Raw genomic sequence first — 16,563 nt, forward strand, 5'->3', positions numbered from 1 at the left:
TACTTATAATTAGTTTCTATATTTAAAAACCGTGTGTAATGTGACCCCATCTATGCAAAGTTATGTACTCATAAAGACATGGGGAAAAGGATGGCCACCAAGATATTAATGATGAATATCTTAGGGGGTAGGACTGCAAGTGACTTTTACCGTTTCCCTTATATTTTTTCTATGTTTTAAATGTATATAAGTATGTATTATTTGAGTATTTATATAATCAGCAGAAAACAGTTACTTCATGGTGAGGTGGGGAGTACTGGCAGGCAGCCCTAGGGGACTTGATTTCATGAGCACAGGAGATGCATATTTAATTGACATGTCAATTGCTGGCATGTCAACTGATGTTTTCCAAAATCTCTGAAGTGCAGGTTCTCTTAGGTAGCCGGACTGTCATCTCACACATTGTGTACAATTCTCCCGTTGAAGGAAGGCTGAAGAAAGGAATGATCACGAATACCGAAGGGGTGAGAGATGAGCAAAGGAGGTTTCACGTAAGTGCCATCAAATATCTGGATCTCCTGTACTCAGCACAGCTTAGAATTCCCTTACCAAGCTCAGCTCCCAGCAACTTCCAAACCCTTTATCATCGCTTTCAAACTTTGTGTGTTTGTTTGTTTACCTTTTCTTTTCCCAGACCTCTCTGGAGTGATTCTGAGGGTCTTCCTGTTAAATCTCCAGTCTTGGTTTGTTCTGCTGCGGTGCTCGGCTCCGCTGCAGGGGCGTGCACCTGGCTTTGGCGGACACTGCCTTCCCTCCCCTCCCCTCCCCTCTCCTCTCTCCGTGGACCTGCCAGCTTCAGGAGACAGCGGCAGGTGTTCAGACCGCGTCTACGCGGAGTTGAACATGCCAGGGTCTGAAAAAATATTAGGGTCAGCTGGTTAAACAGGAAGTTGGGCTTCACCTGCTCTTTCTTTCACAACATTTATTGAGCATGGTGTCCAGTGCCAGGCTAAGGATTTAAAGGTGAATAAGGCACGATCCCAGAGAAATCACGCCCAGATATGTGCTCGACTGGACAGTGCTGGGGAAGCACTAGGGGAGGACGCCATTGATGGGGGGAACAGCACATGCCAAGGTCTAGCTGTTTCCAAGTTGGGTCCCAGATTAGCAGCACAACATCACCTGGGAACTTGTTGAAAATTCTAATTCTCAAGCCCCATTCCTGACCTACCAAAGCAGAAACTGGGCACGGGGCCCAGCAATCTGTTTCATCAAGTCCTCCAGGTGATTCTCACACACCCTAGACCTTGAGAACCGCGTCTCTAGCAGAGGCCTGAGGATGCTTATGATGAGAGAGGGCGGGGAGAGGTAAGAGGCTTTGTGAAGGACCTCAGATGCCAGTCAAGGGGGTTAGACTTTGCCCCGTAAGTGCGGCCTCCTGGGTCGCAAAGAAAGCAAGGGCCTGTGGCACTTAGTCTCTGTCAACTTGGCGTTTCTGGGAGTTACAGCATTCTCTGTGCGCCCTGGAGCGGAGAGTCTATCCGCGCGGGGCTGAGTTTTCCCGCTCCCCCGAGATACCAGTCGGCGAGCAAGAGAGGGGTCGGGCCCGGGTACCATGGTCTGCCGTCCAAGAGGAGGTGAGCACACGCAGGAGAAGGAGCATGTGCACAGACAGGGAAGGTACGGTGGGGAGCAGACCCGGCGCGGGAGGCCCGTGCCCCGCCCCACGCCCTCGGCGGCTCGAGCAGGCGGCTCTGCGGGCCCAGGCTCCGCCCCTGGCCTGCGGGGCGCGGCGATTCGGACCCGCGGGCCCCTCCTCCGGCCCCGCCCCAGCGCGCACCCGGCCCGCCTACCGAGGGGGAGCCAGCAAGGTCCGCGCTCGTGCGCGCGCCCGCGGACGGGTTGCAGGTCTGGGCGCGCGCCCCGCGTCCCGGGCAGGAAGATGGTGGCGAGCGCGCGAGTGCAGAAGCTGGTGCGGCGCTACAAGCTGGCGATCGCGACGGCGCTGGCCATCCTGCTGCTGCAAGGCCTAGTGGTGTGGAGCTTCAGCGGCCTGGAGGAGGACGAGCCGGGCGAGGTGCTCCGACTGCCGGGCGGGCAGGCGGGCAGGCCGGGCGCGGGAGCGCGCGGGGTCCTGGCGGGGCTGCGGGCGGCCCCGGCTGGGGAAGTGGGGCACTGGCCGCGTGCGTGCCGAGCGCGGGCGGTTGCCTGGAACGCGGCATCGGACGCCGGGCGCCCCCTTCCCAGTCGGGGCCGGGGACTGCGCGCGGGGGCGGTGCGTGACCCAGAGGCCCGGGCCGCGGGAGGACAGGGGACCGGGGTGAGAGGGGCGGGTCTTGGTGGGGTGGTTTACCGCCTGGGGAGCAATGAAGGTCAGGCGCAGGGAGCGGGGCCGGGAGGTGGGGCTGGGCCCGAGCCTGCTCCGAGGTGGGGTGCCCCAGGCCAAACTTTCTGAAGTTGGGAGGGGGCCGGGGGGGGGTGCGCGCCATGGGTCGAGGAGTGGGGCCGAGGGACCCCGGGCATCCTCGCCTAGCGGCGCCTGACGAGCAAGGGCCGGTGGGGAAGTGGAGCCCGGGGCTGGAACTCACTCCAGCAACTGAGGGAAAAGGGAGCGACCCCGAGGGAGAGACGTGGAGTGTCTCCGAGGCATGGCTGTCTCAGCCAGGGGTCTGAAGAACCTGTGCGGGTCTTCAGGAGAGGATGGCAGGGGAAAGTGAGCTGGTGAGTTGGCCTTAAGACATTAGGTAATTGGGGAGGGGGCCCCTCTGGCTCTAAGGGAATGGGGACAGCAGCAGCTGGTTTAGCAGAGCCCCAGGCCACGGAGCAGGGGCAAACCCATCCTGCTCAGTCCCCAAGTCCCTGCCCCGAGGGTCTCACCCACTCTTGGCTGCTGTGGTTTTAGCTGGAGGCCCACATATGTCCTCCCCAGCGTGGTCAGGAAGGGTGCAGTGGGGTCTGGGGCTATCCTGAAAGGTCCGGGAGGATAGGCCAAACCCTGGCCCTAAGCTGTGGGGCAGAGGACAGGACTTCCCAGTCCTCAGCACCACCCCCTTGGTTCTGGTGCTCCTAGGACTCTGGGTCAGACGCTCTGCTTGCCTTGTCGTCCTGGGTTTCTCCAACTGGCAGAGGGAAGGCCAAGGTTCCCCTTCCTGCGTCTGGGCCGTCTGGAAGGCCTGGTGCGGAGATTGGGAGAAGAGCTGCTCTTGCCTTTTTTGGGAGAACCAAGCAGCTGGGATGGTGAGGGGAGCTGGAACAGAGTCACCTGAGACCATAAGTCCAAAAGGAGGTGGTGGGGGAGGCTAGCTCTGTGACATCCGAAGGGAGTGAGCTTGTTCTATGTGGACCAATAAGTAGGAGGAAGAGGAAGCGAGTGTTTCGGGCTCAGTGTAAGAAGACTCTCTGGGCAGATGAGACATTCTGAGATGGAATGGGCTGCTGAGGCAGTTAGGGAGCGCTCTGACTCTGGAGTATGTGACAGAAGCCTGTGACCACCCTGGGGAGGGGCATGGCAAAGCATCTGAGGCTTCTCAGAAACAAATGGCCCTGAGTGGCATGGCTCTGTGAGTCTTTGTTTGGGCTGAGAGATTGTCCAGGCCTCAAGGTCCCTGCTGCCCTGCCCACGGGCTGGGGTGGAGAAGTGGGGCAGTAGAGTGGTTGGGAGCCCCTCTCCCCTCTCCTCTGCTTCCTGGCAGAAGCTTGATAGGGGAATCCCTGGACTAGAATGGAAAACGATCCTTGATGACCTAAATGTTGTGCTGTCCAAGCAGCCACTGGTGCTTGGTCTCCCTCAGCAGCCACCGCACCAGACCTGGGTATTGCCAGGCAGCCTAATATAGTGCTTAGGAAGGTGGACACTGAAGTTGGACTGCCCCGCTTCACCGACCTATGTCCTATTCCAGCGCTGCTCCTAAGTAGCCATGTGACCACCGGCAAGTCACCCAACCTCTTTCTGTGTCCTCATCAGTATCGCCCCTCAAGACAGGGATAATAGCACCTCTCTCATTGGGTGATTGTAACGATTAAATAAAAATGATACCTGTGAAGTATTTGCAGGAGTTCCTGGCATATGCTAAGCCATCAGTAAATAACTCTGATTATCTCAGCTCTGCACATTGGGAATAGGGATTCATTCCTTCATTTAATCATTCATTCAACAAATATTTATTAAGTCCTACTTTGTACGAGGCACTGTGATGATACTGGGAATAGAGAAATGAACAAAATAGACAAGGTCTCGGCCCTCGTGGGCAGACACTCTGCAGGGAGAGGCTGACAGTGAAAAGGAAATTCAGTCGAATAACAAGGGGGCTGGTTTAGAGCAGATGGTCGGGTAAGGCTTCTGCAGGAAGTGGCCCGTGAGCTGGAGGCACCAGTCAGCCTGGGGAAGAGGCCAGCAGAGTTTGGGCAAAAGGGCCCGAGGACAATGGGCTTAGCTGGGGGCCTCTGAGGAATGGAAAGGAGGGTGTGGTGGTTCCCTGGAAGAGGGTTTAAGACTTAGCCCAGGGCACATCCTCGAGACTACAGTGAGGGGCTGGGGTTTTATTCTAAGTGCAGTGGGAGAGCACCGAAGGGGCTTAAGCAGTCATGGGATCAGATGTGCATTTAAGATGCACACTCCGCCCCGTCTGTGGAGGGACTAGAGTGGAGACCAGGGATGCCCATTAACATCCAAAGAGCCACTTTATGGTTTTCAGAGCTTTCACAAACATTGTCTCACCGCTCACTTTAAACACAGTCTGAGAAATCCAGAGGTGGGGGTGTGTGGGTAAGCGTTGCTGTATTCGTGGTCTCCCTGGCTCAGAGAAGGGTTCTGAGGAGCTGCGGAGCCAGGAAGTGGCAGAGGACTTTGAATGCCTCCTCAGTGGGGAGGAGGGGGCCTCAGAGGCCGGAACGCATCCAGACCAGAGGTCAGAGGGCCAGTCCCCACCCTCAGTAGTCAGAGGGGACTCTGACCTCAGGGACCACAGAGGGCAGCTCCTCTAGGGGCACAAGTATAGGGCCCTGCTGCTAATCATATGAACATGCCTGCAAGGGGCAGAGTTGGGGGCTGGCTGCCCACTAGGGGACCTCCCTCCCGTTCCTCACTGTTGCCTTCTAGTTCCCCAGCCTCCTCTGGGATGTCCTTCTCAGGGTCAGCGAGCTCCCTGCTGCAGTGCAGGGCACCAAGATGCCCATCTCCTCCCACATCCTGTCCCCCACCACAGCCAGCCTGGCCCTGTGCCCCGTGCCCTGCCCTCCAGACCAGCTTCCTGTCTTGCTGATACTGGCTTCCATCCTGAGAGCCCCCAGCTCCTCGCCATCTCTACCCACCTAAGCTCGAGCATGTCTTTCTCTGCCCACTGTGTGGCCAGGTCAGACGTCACCAGGTTGATGTACACTGCACTCAGTGGGGCTGCCCAGTTCTGGGTGCCCTCCCCAATGTGGATATAGAATGGGGTCTGTTGCTTCCTCCCCACCCTGCCCTCCCTCCTGCAGGTGCCTCTTCTCAGATGGAGGTGGATGCCCTAGCTCTCATTGCACACCTCTCAAGAGATTAGAGGGCTATGCCAGGCACAGAAGGCATGGGTGCTAGGGTGTAGGGGTGGGGCTCTGGCCTTAAGGCGGCTGTCAGCCTGACATGTGAGGTGCCTGCTGTGCTCTGACAGAGGAAGGGAGGAAGGTGCTAGGCGAAGAGGGGCAGGGAAAACTCAACCCAGAAGAGTCCAAAGCGTCTGAGGGTCTTGAGCCCTCTCCTGAGTTCGCATTTGACTGTTTCCCCCTCCACTTTCAGTAATAAGAATAAGGATGGCGGCACTGAATGCTGAGCCTGCACCCAGAGCTTTACATTCATTCATTCATTCAACAAATATTTATTGAGTGTCTCCCATTGCCACACATTCTTCTGGGCTCTCGGAATCCATCAGTGAACAAAACGACAAAAAGCCTTGTCCCCGTGGAGCTTACATCCTTGAAGGGGAGAGACACAGAATAACAATATATTGAATACAGTAGAGGATGAGCGAAGGCATTGAGTGCCATAGAGGAAACAAAGCAGAGGCGGCAAGAGGGCTGGAGCTTTAAGTACAGTGGTCAGGGTCTTACTGAGAAGATCCCATCTGAGCAAAGAATGGAAGAAGGCAAGGAATGATCTGTGGGGACATCTAGGGGAGAGCATTCCAGGTACAGGGCCCAGCGAGTGTCAGGTGGGATGGAGGGATACTGAGAAGGCCACTGTGGCTGGAGAAGAGTGAGCATGAGAAGAGGTTGGTAGGAGATGAGGTCAGAGAGGGGCAGGGTGGCGGGAGGGGGCAGCCAGACACAGCTCACACCGCCTTTGTAGGCTCCTGTAAGGGCTTTGGGCCTCGTCCTCAGAGGGGGCGCCGTGGGCGGTTTCCAGCAGAGGGCTGGTGAGATGGGCCTTGTTTTCCCAGGAACGCTGGCTGCTGTGATGAGAACCAACTACAGGGAAACCAGAGTAGGAGCAGGGACCCCAGGCAGAGGCAGGCAGTGATGGAGGCAATGAGATGTGATCAGATTCTGGATGTATTTGGAAGGATTTACAGGGGATGGGTATGAGGGAAACAAGAGTCAAAGATGACTTGCAAAAGTTTTTGGCCTGGACAACTTGAAGGATGGAGTCGTCATTGACTGAGATGGGGAAGACTGCAGCAGACGCTGGTTGGGGAGGAAGCTCAGGAGTCGCTTTTGGACTTGTGGGTTTGAGAGGTCTATCAAGCTCCCAAGGGAGATGTCAAGGAGGCTGGCAGTTAAATACCTGAAGGTTCAGGGGAGCAATCCAGGCCAGAGAGAGAAACCTCTGAATAGATGGAGTTTAGAGACTGAATGAGATCTCCCGGGAAGCGAGGACAAGGAAAGGCCCCAGGGTAGCCTTGGGAGATAAGGAAGGGTCAGCCAAGAAGACTGATAAGGAGAGGCCAGGAGGATGGCGTCCTGGAAGCCAAGTGAAGAGGGCGCTTCAAGAAGAGGCTGTGGCCAGGCCAGAAAGGGACTTGCCCTCGGGTGGTGGAGGGGAGGCCCATGAAGTGGTTTACAGAGAATGGTGAGAGGAAAGGGGGCAGCTTATGGAGACAGCTCTTTCCAGCTGCATTATCTCAGGCCCTCTTTCATTTGACACTGACACTTCTCTCCTGTATTTTACAGCTGAGGGAACACGCTCAGAGACGGTGGGTACCTGCAGAGGAGTGACAGAGCCCTAGTCATTCCAGAGTCTGTCACACTATACCTCTTGCTCCTCCATGCTTTCCACATCTCACCCACCAGACACCAAACAGATGCCCTCGTGTGCACTGGGGAGATGGGGCTGACATGAAAGCCTCTCCCCAAGGAGCTCAGTCTGCTAGAGGAACGTCCCACTTGGGGCAAATAGGCTGGCTTCCCACGAGGGGACTTGGAGCTGGATCTTGAAGGATGGATAGGATTTGGTCGGGCAGGGAAGAGGGGTTACCGCACGGGGACAGGGAAGGCTGGAGAGAAGGGTGTGTATACAGACTTTCAAATGTAACCGGGCCATCCAGGGAAGCACCTGGGTTGAGAAGAGGCAGGAGGAGCCAGGAAGCAGGGTGTGGCAGCCATGGAGGTACACCACTCAGGTTTCCCTTCGAGAGAGAACCTGCTGGGAGTAGCATTACTGGCCAGCCTCCAGCTGCAGGTGCCTTCAGACTCTGCCTCAGCCTTCTAGCCACAGCCGGGCTCTTCCTGGGCAGCTCCCAGCCAGTGACTAAGTGTGGTGGTGGTACAAGGGCTCGCATCCACAGGCCGTCTTTGCGCCGGCGTTTCCCATTAGCTGGCCAAGGCTTTCTCTGAGCTGAACTGTAGTCTGAAGCTCTTCCTTCCTCCCTGTCCTTGCACAGGTGTCAGGCCTGCATGGTGGTCCAGAGGCTTTCCCTCTGATTCCTACTCCCGCTCCCCCATCATGCATAGCTGCTACCCCCTGTGAATCTCTTGCATTCTGACTCTATCTTAGTCTCTGCCTCCCAGAGAACCCAGCCCATCCTGGGGTCTCAGATTGCATCTCTGTCCTCCCCACCAGGCAAGACCCCTTCACTCTCTTGTGGCCTCAGCACTTCCACATGGAAATACCCTCATCAGCAGAGTGCTTTCCTTCTGAAGAACGCTGCCTCTTTCCAGCCAGGCCCGGGTCGGAGTGCTGGGTGGACGCTCTTGTATCGTCTGCAGGGTCTCTGCACCTCTCTCTTGTGATATATGTGGAAATTCATTTTCCTATCTGCTGAAAAAGAAAGTTGTATCTGAATCCAAAGCACAAAAGAGAGGCAGTGTCCTGTCATCTGTGTGATAGTGGGGATGTGGATGCGATGGTGCCATGGGGGGAGGTGACACTTCCTCGGCCGGCTGGTCAGGGAAGCTCCCTGTGGAAGTGCTGTTTGTGCAGAGTCCTCACATGAACAGAACTTCTGGGTAAAGATGGCAGGAGCCCCTGGGCCTGAGGCCAGCAGGGAGCTAAAGGAGCAGGAGAGTGCCCCAGTGACCTGTGTGTGCCTGTCTTTTACAGAAAGGAAGGCAGAGGAAGCCACGGCCGCTGGACCCCGGTGAGGGCTCCAAGGACACAGACAGTTCAGCTGGGCGACGGGGCAGCGCAGGCAGAAGGCATGGGCGCTGGCGGGGCCGTGCCGAGAGCCCAGGTGTACCTGTGGCCAAGGTGGTACGGGCAGTAACCAGCCGGCACAGAGCCAGCCGGCGGGTGCCGCCAGCCCCACCCCCAGAGGCCCCAGGCCGCCAGAACCTGAGTGGGGCAGCGGCCGGGGAGGCGCTGGTTGGGGCAGCTGGCTTCCCACCACACGGAGACACAGGGAGTGTGGAGGGCGCCCCCCAGCCTACTGACAACGGCTTCACCCCAAAGTGTGAGATTGTGGGCAAGGACGCGCTGTCTGCACTGGCCCGGGCCAGCTCCAAGCAGTGCCAGCAGGAGATCGCCAACGTGGTGTGCCTGCACCAGGCTGGGAACCTCATGCCCAAGGCTGTGCCCCGGCACTGCCAGCTGGCTGGTAAGACACAGGCCTGGGCGGAGAGGTGGCAGCCCCGGGAGGTGGCATGGCAAGGATCCTCACCCCCATTTCTCAGAGGATGAAAGCTCAGAGGGGCCCACCTCCCTGCCCAAGTTGGTGATCAGTGCTGAGTCGCAGATGCAGAGCTGGGACCCAGGACCGTCAGGCTCCAAGTCCAGGGTTCTTCCTTTGGAAGGCAGGCGGCCCCCTCTTCCCACCTTGTTCTCTACTCTCAGGGAAGATGAGCCCTGGCATCCAGTGGGATGAGGTCCAGGCCCAGCAGCCCGTGGATGGCCCTCCGGTACGAATTGCCTACATGCTGGTGGTTCATGGCCGCGCCATCCGCCAGCTGAAGCGTCTCCTCAAGGCTGTGTACCACAAGCAGCACTTCTTTTACATCCATGTGGACAAGGTACTATGGGGAGGGCTGGTGAGGAGACCGTGGGGATCTGAGTAGAGCAGAGATCCAGAAGGTCACAGACAGAGAGGGTCTCTCACCCGCTCCGGTGGCCCAGAGACCGGGAAACAGGTCCAGAATGGGGGAACAGCCAGCACGAGGTGACACGGCTAGTTAGGAGCTGGAGCCTTGGCTTCTGCTCTCTCCATTCCATGTCACTTATATTCTGTCCTGGGGTTGGGGTAGAGTGGGGAGGTTGTAATGCTGGGGTCCACCTGTGGCTGCTGAGCGTCCCTCTCTCCCCCTTGCAGCGCTCCAACTACCTGCACCGCGAGGTGGTGGAGCTGGCCCGGCAGTATGATAACGTGCAGGTGACGCCCTGGCGCATGGTCACCATTTGGGGCGGGGCCAGCCTGCTGAGGATGTATCTGCGGAGCATGCAGGACCTGCTGGAGGTGCCTGGCTGGGCCTGGGACTTCTTCATCAACCTCAGTGCCACCGACTACCCAACCAGGTGTGGGGAGGTGCTCTGAACCCTCCAGATGGGAGGGGGGCCATTTGGGCACTCGCAGTTGGAGGGTCCTGATGGATTCCTACACTGCTCCCCCCATGCCTCCTTCTGGGATCCACACAGCCCAGATATGGTCCCTTGGCCCCAGCAATGTTTTAGGGGAGGGGTTGGTGAAAGATGATCTGGAGATTGAGAGTGACAAGAGATGGGGAGGAGGAGGAGCCAGAGGTCTGAACCTGGGGGTGCTGGGTCAGACAGCAAGGGGTGGAGGAAGGATGAGGTGGTCTTCCTAAGGTGTCTCAGGTGCCCACCACTCCAGAGCATCAATTGGGGGTAGGGCACGAGGCCAGGACAGCTCTCTGTGAGAAAGGAAGGGGCCTGGGGGTGAAGGTAAAGAGTGCTGGAGGGAGTCTGTTCTGGGCCAGTGACTGAGCAACCCCCTTCACCACTGCCCACACCCCGTTCCCTCTCCAGGACCAACGAGGAGCTGGTGGCTTTCCTGTCGAAGAACCGAGACAAGAATTTTCTCAAGTCACATGGCCGGGACAACTCCAGGTGAGGGAGTCGGGGAGGAGGCCTTGGCCCTGGGGTCTCATCACATCCTCTCCCACACAGGGGGCTCGGTGGCCCTAGCCCTGGGTTACAAAGCCTCCAAACCAATCACAGATTGAGGAGTGCTGCTTCCTAGGCAGATGAGAGAGCCTGGACCCCACCTAGCACAACCCTCAGCCATGGCGGTCTGCCACCAACAGGTTCATCAAGAAACAGGGCCTGGACCGGCTCTTCCATGAGTGTGACTCACACATGTGGCGCCTGGGTGAACGGCAGATCCCAGCAGGCATTGTGGTGGACGGTGGCTCTGACTGGTTCGTGCTAACGCGCAGCTTCGTGGAGTATGTGGTGTACACAGATGACCCACTTGTGGCCCAGCTACGCCAATTCTACACGTACACACTGCTCCCAGCTGAGGTGGGTGACCTGGGCCCGCACCAGTGCCAGGGAGGGCACATGATGGGGTGCCCATGGCTCACCCTTCACCCTGCCCTGCTGTCTGCAGTCCTTCTTCCACACGGTGCTGGAGAACAGCCCGGCCTGTGAGAGCCTCGTGGACAACAACCTGCGGGTCACCAACTGGAACCGCAAACTGGGCTGCAAGTGCCAGTACAAGCATATCGTGGACTGGTGTGGCTGCTCCCCCAATGACTTCAAGCCACAGGACTTCCTCCGGCTGCAGGTGCTTCCCCACGACCCCCAGTGGCTGCCCCTTGCTAGCTTTTCACCGTCAGCTTTCCAGAGTCAGAAAGGATTCAGGGTGGGCTAGTCAGAGAATCTGGGAGCCTTCCCCTGGAGCAGCCCTCGGGGCTCTGGGCAACAGTGGCAGCAGGAAGAGCCCAGGAGGCTGATCTCTAGGAAGTTCTGGGAGGGTCCCCCTCCCCTGCCTTGTGCTCTGGGACTTCCAGACCCCTTCACCCTCCCTGCCTGTCTCCAGCAAGTCTCCAGACCCACCTTCTTTGCCCGGAAGTTTGAGTCGACTGTGAACCAGGAGGTGCTGGAAATCCTGGACTTCCACCTGTACGGCAGCTACCCGCCCGGCACACCAGCCCTGAAGGCCTACTGGGAGAACACCTATGACATGGCCGATGGCCCCAGTGGGCTCAGTGATGTCATGCTCACCGCTTATACTGCCTTTGCCCGCCTCAGCCTGCGCCATGCTGCCACCGCTGCATCCCCGCTGGCCACCCCACTCTGCAGGTGAGACCTCCTTCTGACATATTGCAGGCCCTCGGGGTGTGGTGCCCCATGGGGAGGCCAATCAGAAAGAGACAGCCCTTGTCCCCAGGGAGCCCCCAGTCTGAGGCCGGGAAAAATGGAAATAAAACAAAGACAGCAGGAGCCAGGCACATAGGTGCTATGGGTGTGAGATTTGGGGCAAAGGAAGCACCTGGGGATGGGACTCCCCAGAGCCCCCTTCCTGGGACTCCAGGCCAAGTCAGGTGTGCTGATGGCATCTCCCTTTCTCCCTGCTGGAACCTTCTTAGGTTTGAGCCCAGGGGCTTGCCGTCCAGCGTGCACCTGTATTTCTATGACGACCATTTCCAGGGCTACCTGGTGACGCAGGCGGTGCAGCCCTCAGCCCAGGGGCCAGCAGAGACGCTTGAGATGTGGCTGATGCCCCAGGGGTCGCTGAAGCTGTTGGGGCGCAGTGACCAGGCCAGCCGGCTCCAGAGTTTGGAGGTGGGACAGGCCTTCCCCTTGCTTTCTCCTGACCCCCAGCAAGACTCAGGGTAGTGGGAAGAGAGGGACAGACACCAAGGGAAGGGTAAGGACCGGGTTAGGCCTTTCAGGACTGGGTTCCTGGGCTCTTGTTTCCAGTGATGCAGCCTTGGCAATGCCCTGTGCACATGCCTGTCAACCCCGCATGCACACATTGAGGAGCACCTCACTTGGGGTGTACAGAGGACATGCAGTGTGCAGGGAGGGGACTGTAGTTCCACTACAACACAAGCCAGTCTTCTAAACTACAGGGATTTTCTTCTAGAGGGACTTGGATGTTCCATTCAGGCCATAGATTAAGCTTTTGAGTGTCTCCTTGGTCTCTTTCTCAGAGGCCTTGGCTTCATGTGGGGATGGGGTCTCTGGGCAGGGCTTCAAACCTCTCTGCCTTACTGTCCCCATCACTGCAGAACAGGTCAGAATGGGAGCCTACAAGGACTCTCAGAGCTGGGAGAGAGATTAAAGAAATCCTAGTCTGAGCACTACGTTTTGTAGATGGGGAAATGGAGGCCCAGAGAGAGACAGTAACTAGCCCGAGGTCGCAGTGAGTTAGAGGCAGCATCAGAGTAGAGAGGACTTTCCCGCCAGGCTCCTGCCCAGCTGCCTCCCTCCCTACAGGTTGGCACCGAGTGGGACCCCAAGGAGCGTATTTTCCGGAACTTTGGGGGGTTGCTGGGGCCGCTGGACGAGCCTGTGGCCATGCAGCGCTGGGCCCGGGGCCCCAACCTCACAGCCACCGTGGTGTGGATTGACCCCACCTATGTGGTGGCCACGTCTTATGACATCGCAGTAGACACGGAGACTGAGGTCACGCAGTACAAGCCCCCACTGAGCCGGCCCCTGCGGCCAGGGGCCTGGACGGTTCGACTGCTTCAGTTCTGGGAACCCCTGGGTGAGATCCGCTTCCTCGTGCTGCCCTTGACCTTCAACCGCAAACTACCTCTCAGGAAAGGTAAGGATCTTTCCCAAATGATGCCCAGAAGCCGAACAGAATAGGATTTGCCAGGCAGGTGACCTCAAGAAGCTGGCCATCAGAGCTGACCCCCATCCCTAGAGGAGGGGAATGGGAAGGGTGGGGCTTGGTCGTGCAGCCTTAGCCTCCAGGACCCTGCACTGTGGTGCGGGAAAAAGGGAAGCTTTGGAGTCAGGGAGACGCAGCTTTGGAACAGAGCTCTGAAACTTTAATTGGACTTTTATCCTTGGCAAATTACTTGTCCTTCCTGAGCCTCAGTCTTATGACACATAAGTAGGAGTAATACAACAACCAGTGGAGACCTCCTGGGTGCGTGGTACACAAATCCACTCAAACTAGCTCGAGTCAAAAAGGGGAAATTATTGGAAGAATGTAGGGCTCTCCCTGAGAACCCAGGAAATGTCTCAGGTCTCACTGGGAACCAGAAGTGCTGTCTCTTTGTCTGGGGCCATCTTGTCCCTCGTCCTGTCCTCTCTCTCTCTATCAGCCTCAGGCTCTGGCCTCTCAATACATGATACATGGCTTCTCAGTGCAACAGAGACTGATGAGGGCCTCTTGGTCCCCAAGTTCCACGTTCTTGAGACAGCAAATCTGACTGGCCATCCTAGTCCATTGCATAGTAGGTGGGCAGGGTCACATGACCCTCCACCCACTTGCCTGAGGCTAAGGGAGCAGGCTCTGAACACAGGCATAGGCTACAGGTTCCCACACGGGGGGCCTAATACAGGTAACTACCCCTGAGGAGATATTAGGGATGAGTAGGTGGGTAGAAGTGGCTGGTATGCAGTAGGTGCTCAAGAGGTAGGTAGATGTTTCCTTCCTCCAGCCACATCCTATCATGGAGAAGGTAGGTGAGAGCAGGGGTAACCCAGAGGAGGATGAGGTACTGGGGGCCGTGGCAGATCTAGAGCAGGAAGCCACACCCCTGCTCTCCTAGGACTGTCTGATGAAGGAGAAGGGGAAGAATGGAGGCGCCTTTCCAGCAGGCAGGTATGGAAGCTGAGCCTTGAATGAAGCTGGACCTTTACAGAGAAGGGTGTTTCAAGCTGAGGGGCCAAGTGTGGTACATGAGGAAACAGAGGGCGGAGGGGAGTAGGATGCAGTAGAGTGGTGGGAAGGAAGGTTGGTGAAGCAAGCAGGCCCCCACGGCTGGAGGGCCTGAGTCCTAGGCTTCTGACGGCTCTGGGAACCACTGGGGATGGCTGAGAGGGCCGTAGGTAACACAGACGAGACCATTATGGGAAGGGTACCTTATTTTCTAAAGCACCTTGAAGCCACTGTTTTATTTAATCCTCACATTGGGAATTTAGGGCTTACTGTCTTGATTTTATAAAATTAACAGTTTTCTAAGCACAGAAAGTTCCATGACCTAGGGCTACCCAGGTCACAGGTCACTCAGCAAGATGTGACTCAGTGGTTGAGCTGGAGCAGGAAGTGGGATGCCCCCAGGGTCTGGCCTTCATGGAATCAGTTGGGCAGGGCACGCTTACTGTCTGCTCCGCACCCACAGATGATGCCAGCTGGCTGCACGCCGGGCCACCCCACAACGAGTATATGGAGCAGAGTTTCCAGGGCCTGAGCGGCATCCTGAACTTGCCTCAGCCAGAGCTCGTGGAGGAGGCCGCCCGGCGACACGTGGAGCTCACAGGCCCCGCACTCGAGGCCTGGACAGATGGGGAACTGAGCAGCTTCTGGTCTGTGGCCGGACTGTGTGCCATGGGCCCCTCTGCCTGCCCCTCCCTGGAGCTCTGCAGACTGACCAGCTGGAGCTCTCTGTTCCCCGACCCCAAATCAGAGCTGGGGCCTGTCAAAGCAGATGGGCGACTCAGGTAGCAGGGCCCCAGCCAGCGCCTCCGGAAGACCCGGAGAATTGCACCTTAAACAAATGGAGGGTGTCCACCCCCCACAGGCAAGAACCAGAGGCCCAGGCAGTACCCCCATGTCAGCCATCAAGAACCCGCATAGACGGCAGGAAGGCGGGCATAGTATTTACTCCTGCTGATGGCTCTGCTGAGGACCAGAAGTTGGCGGGAATGTGGGGAGAAGGGCTCCAGTTTCCACACCCCGCTCTTGCTCACCTTCTCCTCCAGTTTTGTTTTTTTTTTTTAAGGAAAAGGGGTGGTGGGGGGAGGAACTGGAAACAAAAGATGTGCAATAGGGCTCACAGCAGCCCCAGGAAGTGGGCCATGGCTCTGGGGAGCAGGGGCCTGACCAGCCCATCTGCTGTTGCCCTGGAGGAGGCTGGGCCCACCTCATTCTTCAGGGCCTCATCCCCCAGCCTGGGCGTGTGGTGCTCACGGCTGAGGCTCTGCAGGGGTGCAAGTGCCGTGCCAGGCTCCGAGGTCTGGAGAACAGGTGATTTGGGGGAGCACTGCAGAGCTGGACTCTAGCGGGATAGCCTCCCCTCTTGTAGCCAGGGGACCGTAGAAGAGGGGGTGGGGCTGGCTCTAGGGCTTTCCGCATACCCTGCCCCTTGATGGGAAAGGCAGGGCACCAGGCCTGCTGAGACCAATGCAGGGTCTCCCAGCGACCCAGAACTGCAAGCAGGGCCTGGGCTCCCGCCTTAGTCGGGGGAGCCCTCACGAGCAGCGTGGGAAGAAGACTCTGTCAGGGCTCTCAGAAGAACCTGGAGCAGCATTGTGCCTGAAGCTCAGTGTGAAGTCTGAAATATGCAACAGAAGAAATATATCTCTATCTCTCTAAGCTAAGCCTCTGTGTGTTTCCTCCTGGGTGTCGGGAGCCATCACTGTAGGACCTTCACCTAAGTCTTGGCTGCGGGCCAGCCCAGTGACGTAGTGGTCAAGTTCACGTGCTCCACTTCAGCGGCCCGGGGTTCACGGTTTCAGATCCTGGGCATGGGCCTATGCACCATGCATGGTTGTGTCCCATATACAAAACAGAGGAACATTGGCAACAGATGTTAGCTCAGGGCCACTCTTCCTCACCAAAAAATAAGTAAATAAAAATATATAATAATAAAAGTCTTAGCTGGTATTTTGGCAGCTGTGAGAGGGTGGAGGTCTCATTCCCCCAGAGTGAGAACAGTTTAGAACCCATCCAAGAGCCAGATGGGACACAAGAACCCATCTAATCCAGCCCTCTCTTTTTCGGAGGGGTAAACAGGCCCACAGAGGCTCAGAGACATCCTCATCACCACCTAGTAGGCCAGCAGGAGAGCCAGCTGAGTTCTTGAGAGTCCTGACCCAGCCACGGCCTGGTGGTTACCGTTGGTGCTTGTCCCTTCAGGGGCAGGAACAGCGGGGGCTGGGGTCCCTGGCCACTGCCCTAGCACCTTGGAGGGCCATGGTGGAAAGGTTCATCCTGGCTCCCTCCTTTTCTCAAGCCCTTTCTCCCTCTAACTATCCTGCCATTGTCAGCAAGGGCTCAATGTCACCTCACGCTTTGCTTAGTGTGGAAGGGAGAAGAAGGTTTCTCGGCCCTTTAAAAGCACCCTATCAGCCAGTCA

General features: G+C 57.5%; 1 protein-coding gene across 3 annotated transcripts; it reads left to right on the plus strand.

The window, feature by feature from the left end:
- Positions 1-1,727: 1,727 nt before the first annotated feature.
- Positions 1,728-15,800, plus strand: XYLT2 (xylosyltransferase 2). 3 transcript variants are annotated; one of them, XM_070226285.1, is made up of 12 exons: positions 1,772-2,017; positions 8,450-8,942; positions 9,179-9,354; positions 9,651-9,853; positions 10,325-10,405; positions 10,603-10,819; positions 10,908-11,084; positions 11,340-11,602; positions 11,890-12,085; positions 12,743-13,076; positions 14,035-14,087; positions 14,608-15,800. In XM_070226285.1, exons 1-12 carry the CDS (start codon positions 1,883-1,885, stop codon positions 14,674-14,676), a joined length of 2,397 nt encoding a protein of 798 aa, XP_070082386.1. In that variant the 5' UTR covers positions 1,772-1,882; the 3' UTR covers positions 14,677-15,800. The 3 variants fall into 3 exon arrangements, with proteins under 3 accessions (XP_023508480.1, XP_070082386.1, XP_070082387.1); XM_023652712.2 differs by lacking the exon at positions 14,035-14,087 and having other exon boundaries at positions 1,728-2,017; XM_070226286.1 differs by lacking the exons at positions 1,772-2,017; positions 14,035-14,087 and adding an exon at positions 2,384-2,661.
- The last annotated feature ends 763 nt before the right edge of the window (positions 15,801-16,563 follow it).

Source organism: Equus caballus, chromosome 11 (genome assembly GCF_041296265.1).
Source record: "Equus caballus isolate H_3958 breed thoroughbred chromosome 11, TB-T2T, whole genome shotgun sequence".
In the NCBI taxonomy this organism is placed as follows: Eukaryota; Metazoa; Chordata; class Mammalia; order Perissodactyla; family Equidae; genus Equus; species Equus caballus.

What these genes read in the sequence shown, in the direction of transcription:
- XYLT2 (XM_023652712.2), top strand. Translation starts at nt 1,883, where the DNA reads ATGGTGGCGAGCGCGCGAGTGCAGAAGCTGGTGCGGCGCTACAAGCTG. An exon ending in AGGAGGACGAGCCGGGCGAG is followed by an intron (nt 2,018 to 8,449) that starts GTGCTCCGACTG and finishes TGTCTTTTACAG; the next exon opens with AAAGGAAGGCAGAGGAAGCC. An exon ending in AGGACTTCCTCCGGCTGCAG is followed by an intron (nt 11,085 to 11,339) that starts GTGCTTCCCCAC and finishes GCCTGTCTCCAG; the next exon opens with CAAGTCTCCAGACCCACCTT.